The 8,368-nt window shown below is 41.3% G+C and overlaps 1 protein-coding gene across 4 annotated transcripts in view; it reads left to right on the plus strand.

Moving 5' to 3' along the window:
• Positions 1–8,339, plus strand: part of ttyh2 (tweety family member 2) — a 33,259-nt gene extending 24,920 nt beyond the window's left edge. For 2 of the 4 annotated variants that reach the window (XM_061811021.1, XM_061811022.1), the window contains exons 9-16: positions 1,409–1,501; positions 1,575–1,667; positions 1,735–1,877; positions 4,057–4,242; positions 4,316–4,394; positions 5,279–5,305; positions 6,543–7,230; positions 7,340–8,339. In XM_061811021.1, coding sequence (XP_061667005.1) covers positions 1,409–1,501; positions 1,575–1,667; positions 1,735–1,877; positions 4,057–4,242; positions 4,316–4,394; positions 5,279–5,305; positions 6,543–6,623 — 702 coding nt within the window. In that variant the 3' untranslated portion in view covers positions 6,624–7,230; positions 7,340–8,339. The remainder of the gene's footprint in view (positions 1–1,408; positions 1,502–1,574; positions 1,668–1,734; positions 1,878–4,056; positions 4,243–4,315; positions 4,395–5,278; positions 5,306–6,542; positions 7,231–7,339) is intronic. The other 2 variants (XM_061811023.1, XM_061811024.1) reach the window with 1 other exon arrangement.
• Positions 8,340–8,368: the final 29 nt, after the last annotated feature.

The raw sequence follows: 8,368 nt of genomic DNA on the forward strand, positions 1-8,368 counted from the left end.
CCCCAAAAAAAAAACATGCAACATTAATTGGAGACTCTAAATTGCCCCAAGGTGTGATTGTGAGTGCGACTGTTGTCTGTCTCTATGGGCCCTGCGATTGCCTGACAACCTGTTCAGGGTCTACCCGACCTCCTGCCCGTTGACAGCTGGGATAGGCTCCAGCATGACCCTCATGAGGATAAGGGGCAAAGAAAATGAATGGATGGATGGATGGATAGTAATAATAGTAATCACACTAACATATTCCATAGTCAATAGATTAGGAACAGCTTTCAGTATGAAGCGATGTTCTAACTGAATTGAGTGAGTGTACCTAATGTTGTGGCCATCGGATGTCAATACATTTTCCTTTAGTTCACTTTTTCCATCAAAAAATGGAGCAAATTGTTGCTCGGACAAAGTTCAAGGTTCAAAGTGCAACACAGGAAGTCGCTGATTGGCTCACGGTCAAGGCACAAGCTTCGCCTCCTTTTCACTAGCGTTCAGATTATTATTATTTTTTTTTTTAAATCTCTCTTTTGTCAGGCTAAACATGCAGGATTCAAAGGTTTGGGGTTCCAAATAGGGTGTCGAAATTGGGAATATAGTTTCAAATTTAGGTTTCAAGCCAAATGAGGAGTTCATGTTTAAAAGTACTCCAGTCAAAGCCACAATGAGGTTTTCAAGATCGGATCAGGATTTTTCAGACAGGTTCAGGGATTCAAACAAGGGTTTTCGTTTAAAGTAGAGGTTTCAAGTTTCTGGTTGGTTTAAGGGTTTCAAGCCAGTTATTTATTTACATTTTTTTACTACGTTGTCAATTTTAAAACAAATAAAGGAAGATAGAATGTTGGGAATAAAAAAAGATGTCCTGTGACTGTGTGGCAACCAGTTCAGGGTGAATCCCACCGTCTGTCTGAAGATAGCTGGGATAGGCTCCAGCACTCCCTCGACCCTTGTGAGGATAAGCTGCTCATGAAATGGATTGACAAATGTACAGTATTGTTTTTATTTACGGTACTTTTTTTTTCACGAGCCCCAACTGTCATTGGAAATGGGTTTGTAAATCAGTCTACTTCTACTGTCCTCTAGTGGTGAACACGTAGAAGTACACCAATCCCCATCGAGATAAAGACGAGAGGAGTAAAAAATTTGTTTTTTTTATATTCCTCATAAATCATCCATCAAGTGTCCTAAATGTTAACTGTAGTTTGTTTGCACAAACAGTGTTTCAAATATGGGTTTTAAACCAGAATTCGGGTTTAGATTGAAGTCAGTGTCATGTTTTCAAAGTCTGGTTTCAAGACAGGATGGGGTTGGGGGGGGGTCGGTTTAAGTTATTTAAAAACAGGGTTTCAAATCAAGAGTTATGTCATGTTTTGCAATGTGGGTTTGGGTTTCAAGTGATGGTTCAACTGTTCTATTGCAGCCTCTGACGCTTTTCCAGAGATCTCTGACCACCATGCAGATCCAAATCCAGGGTTTGCTGCAGTTCGCCGTGCCGCTCTTCCCTACAGCGGAGGTATCACACACACAACTCACACTCCACGCGTACACACACACAGACATCAGCAGTGTTGTCTTTGTCTGCGCAGCGAGACCTGGTGGGCATCCAGCGCGTTCTCAACTCGTCTGAGGCCAGCCTGCACCAGCTGACAGCACTGTTAGACTGCCGGGGGCTCAACAAGGTACAATCAGAACGAAGCTTGAAAAAAAAAAAAACGGCACACGTGACATAAGAGCATGCGTGTGCAGGACTACCTGGACGCCATGGTGGGTGTGTGTTACGACGGCGTGGAGGGCGTGCTCTACCTGTGCCTCTTCTCCGTTCTGGCGGCCTGTGCCTTCACCATCATGCTCTGCGCCATCCCCAGGGCGTGGAGGCAGATAGCCAACAGGTCGGTGGGCTGCCCAAATATCTTCCCGCTGAGTCAAAATTCTCTTAATCACTCCTCTCCAATTACCGTAATTTCCGGCCTATCAGCCGCGACTTTTTTCACATGCTTTCAACCCTGTGAGCAATGTGTGCTTTTTTTTTGTAACGGCCGCAAGGGGGAGTGAGACCGGTGGAATACAGTGAAGAAAATAAGTATTTGAACACTCTGCTATATTGCAAGTTCTCCCACTTGGAAATCATGGAGGGGGTCTGAAATTTTCATTGTCGGTGCATGTCCAAGTGAGAGAGATCAACCTAAACGAAAAATCCAGTAATCACAATGTATGATTTTTTTTTAATGATTTATTTGTGTGATACAGCTGCAAATAAGTATTTGAACGCCTATCAGCTAGAATTCTGACCCTCAAAGACCTGTTAGTCCGCCTTTAAAAGTCCACCTCCACTCCATGTATTATCCTGAATCAGATGCACCCGTGTGAGGTCGTTAGCTGCATAAAGACACCTGTGCACCCCATACGATCAGTAAGACTCAAGCTTGTAACATGGCCAAGACCAAAGAGCTGTCCAAAGACACCAGAGACAAAATTGTTATAACTCCACATGGCTGGGAAGGGCTACGGAGAAATTGCCAAGCAGCTTGGTGAAAAGAGGTCCACCGTTGGAGCAATCATAAGAAAATGGAAGAAGCTAAACATGACGGTCACTCGCAATCGGAGTGGAGCCCCATGCATGATATCACCTCGTGGGATCTCGGTGATCCTTAGAAAGGTGAGGAATCAGGCCAGGACTACACCACAGGACTTAGTAAATGACCTGAAAAGAGCTGGGACCACTGTTTCCGAGGTGACTGTTGGTAATACACTAAGACCTCATGGTTTGAAATCATGCATGGCACGGAAAGTTCCCCTGCTTAACCCAGCACGTCAAGGCCCGTCTTAAGTCTGCCAATGACCATTTGCATGATACATAGGAGTCATGGGAGAAAGTTTTGTGGTCAAGTGAGACCAAAATTGAACTTTTTGGTCATAATTCCACTAGCCGTGTTTGGAGGAAGACGAATGATGAGTTCCATCGCAAGAACACCATCCCTACTGTGAAGCAAGGTGGGTGGTACCATCATGCTTTGGGGGTGTTTTCCAGCACAAAGGACAGGACGAGTGCGAGTATTAAGGAGAGGATGACCGCGGCCATGTATCGTGAGATTTTGGGGAACAACCTCTTTCCCTCAGTCAGAGCATTGAAGATGGTTCGTGGTTGGGTCTTTCAACATGACAATGACCCAAAGCACACAGCCAGGAAACCCAAGAAGTGGCTCCATAAGAAGCATATCAAGGTTCTGGCGTGGCCTAGCCAGTCTCCAGACCTAAACCCAATAGAGAATCTTTGGAGGGAGCTGAAACTCCGTATTTCTCAGCGACAGCCCACAAACCCGTCTGATCTAGAGAAGATCTGTGTGGAGGAGTGGGCCAAAATCACTCCTGCGGTGTGTGCAAACCCGGTGAACAACTACAGGAAAAGTTTGACCTCTGTAATTGCAAACAAAGGCTACTGTACCAAATAACATTGGTTTTCCCAGGTGTTCAAATACTTATTGGCAGCTGTATCACAGAAATAAAGATTATTTCTCTCAAAGTGGACATGCACCTAGGATGAAAATTTCAGACCCCTCCATGATTTCTAAGTGGAAGAAGATAGCAAGGTGTTCAAATACTTATTTTCTTCACTGTATGTACCAAATAGTTTTTCCTTTACAAATGTACTAGGTGAGGCTTATAACCAGCCGTGCTCTGTAGGCCGGGAATTACGGTATTCGTTATAAGTGTCACGTTGCATTGGAGAAATCCGCTGATGGTCTGGAAATGATCAGAGAACGTGACATACATTTGAATCTAAAAATAGAAACATGGGGACTCAATGTATCTTTAATCATATGAATCAAGTCACTTCCTTGCCCGATTGAAAGAATCGGAATCCTTTTTATTGCCAAGTACCTCAAAAACACACAAGGAATTTATTTACGCTTAGTTGGATCCGCTCCAGTATGACAATAGTCATTTTCAAACATAAAAAAACACAACAAAACTCAAGTTTCAGTAATAAACAGTGTAAAGTAGGTGCCCCCCCCCCCCCTTATTGGATACTAAGAACGGGTTGAATGACTAAATCCCGCCGCCCTTTAGCGAGCAGGACTACGACGACATCGACGAGGAGGATCCCTTCAACCCCCGGCGCAACCGGATGGGCTCGCAGAACCAGAACCACACCACCGTGCACAGCTTCTGCAGCTACAGCAGCAGCATGGGCAGCCAGAATAGCCTGCAGCCCCCCGCGCCCCCGCTCTCCAACGCCCCCATGGGCGACTACATGTGAGGACGTCAACTTGGTCTACTTTGACGACGGTGCTGATCTTCTTTGACTGTTCTTGTTTTTCCCCCTCAGGAACCAGACGGCTCTGTTCGGAGGGAATCCTCGCTACGAGAACGTCCCTTTGATTGGACGAGGCTCGCCGCCACCCTCGGTAGGTCGAGTCCTTTTTTTGTGAGCATCATTTCGCTTTTAAAACATGAAACAGCAATTTACCAAATCATCCCAAACGGTGAAACGTTCGAACGCTTGGATCAGTGAGCCCTGGACTTTTTTTTTTTTTTTTAATTTTGAACTGGCACCATCACTTGTTGCTAGGCAGGTTTTGTGCGCACCCAATGCCTGCCAACCTCCACAATAGAAGCACTGTAAATATAATAATTAGAAATAATCCAAAGTACAATTGTACAATAAAAATAAACCCACGACCAGAAATAATCTTACTCGCTTGCACTTGCTCACAGGCTAATCATAATTATCATCGGCTCGCACAATAAAAATAAACACAACTCGAAATAATCCACCAAATCAGGGAAGTTGCAGCAATATATTTGTGGACCATTGTCACTTGTTGCTCGGCAGATTTTTTGCAACCCCTTCCCCAGTACAAAAAACTGCCTGTCAAAATATGCTACGATGCAAGAAATAAAAAGCTTTGTGATGTATTATTTTTTTACTTGTCCTCTTTTCCGTGCAAGTGGTTGCGTACTGACGGAGCAGAGGGGAAGTAACGCGTTGAATATTTCATGTGAATGTTTACCGTCATCGTTTAGCGTCATATTCCCAGGGTAGATAACGACGTTTTGTTTTTTTTTTACATTTTTTATATCCTCTTTAAATAATGTGCTCTCTTGATGTTATTTTGCTTTGCTGCTTCTGCCAATAAAGTTGAATTCATTCTTCCCTTCATGCTTCAAACTGTGCAGCTGTATGTTTCTTGCTTTTTGGCTAACAACTTTTTTTTCCATTCATTATTATTTTTCTTCTTTGCTCGTTTGTCCGTCATGTCTTCTCCTTCTTTAATTTCAACTTTTGAAGATATACTCTCAGCCGTATAGAAACCGAGTAAGTTGTTTTCTTGCAACTCTTTCGTCCCATCCCATCCCTCCCTTTTTCTCCAAACGCATGTTACTCCCCTTTGTGGCCACTAGGGGGCGCTTTATTTTGCGCACTGTCTTGCATGACTGTCCCGCAATTTCCGCATGATGTATTGAAATGTTTTGTGTGTGTGCAGTATTATGGTGACGATGGAATAGTGAGATTTGATTTAGACTACTACTTTGATACAGACACAAACTTCATTTGAGTAGCATGGCTGTGAAATGTCACTGCATGCCTTAAATGGGAAATAAAATCGCGCCATCTGGTGGAGACAATATGCACTATAAATGGAGAAAGCCCATTGTCGAAATTGAAATGATGGAAAATATTTCATGAGTAAACTTGGGCTTAATGGGATGTTGTGTGTGTGTGTATTTGTGTATCTTTGCCATATTAGGTTAAATTTATCACTAATTTGTTGACGACAGCAGATGTATTTTTACAAAAAATAATTTGTATATCATTTTAACTTTATTAATTGTAGTCATGACTTAATTTTTATGACTTTTTTATTACTAACTGTAGTCGTAGTTTATAATTGTAATGATAGTGGATATATATGATATAAAATAATTTGCATTATAACCCATTTATTAATGAACTTTAAATAGCATTAATTACTGGACATAGTCTTTTTGTAGCGTTTTAAAAATCCCAAATTCCATTTTTCTCATTTTTATTCATCTTTTTATGCCATATTTGGCTCATTTATGTATTTTGAAATGAATATTCCCCTCACGGCGGCACGGTGGGCTCAGCTGGTAAAGCGTTGGCCTCAAAGTTCTGAGGACCTGGGTTTGATTCCGGCCCCGCCTGTGTGGAGTTTGCACGTTCTCCCCGTGCCTGCGTGGGTTTTTTCTGGGCACTCCGGTTTCCTCCCACATTCCAAAAACATGCAATATTAATTGGACACTCTAAATTGTCCCTAAGCGTGATTGCGAGTGCGGGTGTTTGTCTCTATGTGCCCTGCGATTGGCTGGCGACCAGCTCAGGGTGGATCCCGCCTCCTGCTAGATGACAGCTGGGATAGGCTCCAGCACTCCCCGCGACTCTTGTGAGGATAAGCGGTTAAGAAGATGGATGGATGGATGGATATTCAACCTATATTCATTCAAAGCAGCCCCCCCCCCCAAAAAAAAATGGAATGGCGCAAAATTCCCTCTCGAATCAGTCTCCGCTCCGCCATGTTGTGTCTTTGCAGTACTCCCCCAGCATGAGGGCCACGTACCTGTCCATGACGGAGGAGCAGCGGCGGCATTTCGGCAACGACTTCCAAGTGTGATCTTTGGGAGATTTTCTTCAGGGAAGCCCCGCCATTGTCGTGTGGGACGCATGTGAAAGTGACCCGGGCACACGTTTGGATGATGAGACGCCCCCCCCCCCCCCACCACCCCCTCACATCCTTCCCTGGAGTTTGAAACGTGAGGAAAGACTTTCTTAAAAGTTCTGCAGAAACAAGGGTGCACATTTTTGTCCTTAGTGACAGCAGTCTAGAGAGCTCAAAAAATATTTAAGAACAAGCAAGGAGGAAAAAAAAAAACATTTTGGACAAGATTTTTCTGTTCCACGACTGTTATTATGAAGTATGCGTGGAAAGCGATGGCACTGTTGTTACGTTTTGTTGGTTTTTTTGTTGTTGTAATTTTTGGCTCACTTTTCTGTGCGCAAAAACTACAACATTGTAAATAATTTCTACAACAACTTATTTTTTTGTAATTTTTGTTTGCGCAGTTTTCAATATATTTTGGGGGGGTTTCTTTGTTTTTTTTCTACTCACTGAAGGGCCAATAATGTACATTTTTCTTTGCATATCAACTAACGGAATACATACTGCCCTTAAGCCCGACATCAGAAGCTGTTGTCCTGCTGCTTTTAACCACCGCATTCAGGTAAATAGCTTCCTTGGAGCGTTGGCTAACAATAATTAAAATGAATAATAGTAATGATGTATATAATAATTCATGAGTTTGTTTTTTTTTTTACTTTTTTTTTTTCCAGCATGTCACACTGTGTCCGGGAGCTGAGAGTGATGCCTAATTCTTTGTGGGGCCAAAAAGCATTTGTGACTAAATGTGTGTTGAATAAATACATTTTTAGTACGGCACTGTCTGTATTAGCATAACATGTAGCTAACATAGAGCTAGGTTATGTTTTGCTTTCCTCCAGCAGGTGTTGACAAAAAGCTGTAGAGCTCCAAAAATTTTTTGTCTTTTTTTATTGTTGTTGTTGTTGTTGTTTTTAACTTGACCAGCTATTTATTTTATTTGAAAAATAAATAAACAAAACAGCACAATCAACACAGTAATACATCCATTAAAAAAGAAAGGTAATAAAATGTTAACACCACTTTTTAAATGGCAAGTCTATATAAATTACAAAATGAAGACTAATGTATGTTTTCCAATTTTAGTTGCCCTATTATCTGTAAAACTCCATCGAAAATATATATCTTTCCGTTGCAGCAAATTATTTATTTATTTAATCCAGGGCAAAAGAGCAGGTACTTGAGCACCACCTAGTGGTTTTATATGCACGTACCTGTTCATCTCCAATATATATATAATGTCAGAACGTGTTTAAATATCTAAATTGTCTAAAATATTGTTACATTTACATACTTGTTCTGTCATCTTGTTTTGAAACACTTCTAAAAGGTCCAAATATTTATGTATGGCCTTTCATTTTTCTCAAATTATTTTTTATAATCTAAGATGTCAGTGTGTGTTATCAGAATGTTAATGAATCATCTTTGAAAATTAAAACCGCCCAGAACAGTTCTGGTCTTGTAGCTGTAGGACCTCCAAAAATATTTATTCAAATTAAGATATAACATATTGGATAAATCTTGTCCTTTTCTTGCAAATTATATTAATTATTTATGATGCAAAAAATGTCCCCAATACCTTGTTTTAATGACTTTTTTTTTATATTTGTTGTTGTCTCTAATGTAAATAAACTATATCCTATGTAAATATAAAATAAATGTTTTTAAAAAGTCCTTATTTAGATATTTCGTAAAATCTCAAA

This window comes from Syngnathoides biaculeatus, chromosome 22 (genome assembly GCF_019802595.1).
Source record: "Syngnathoides biaculeatus isolate LvHL_M chromosome 22, ASM1980259v1, whole genome shotgun sequence".
NCBI classification, from domain to species: Eukaryota; Metazoa; Chordata; class Actinopteri; order Syngnathiformes; family Syngnathidae; genus Syngnathoides; species Syngnathoides biaculeatus.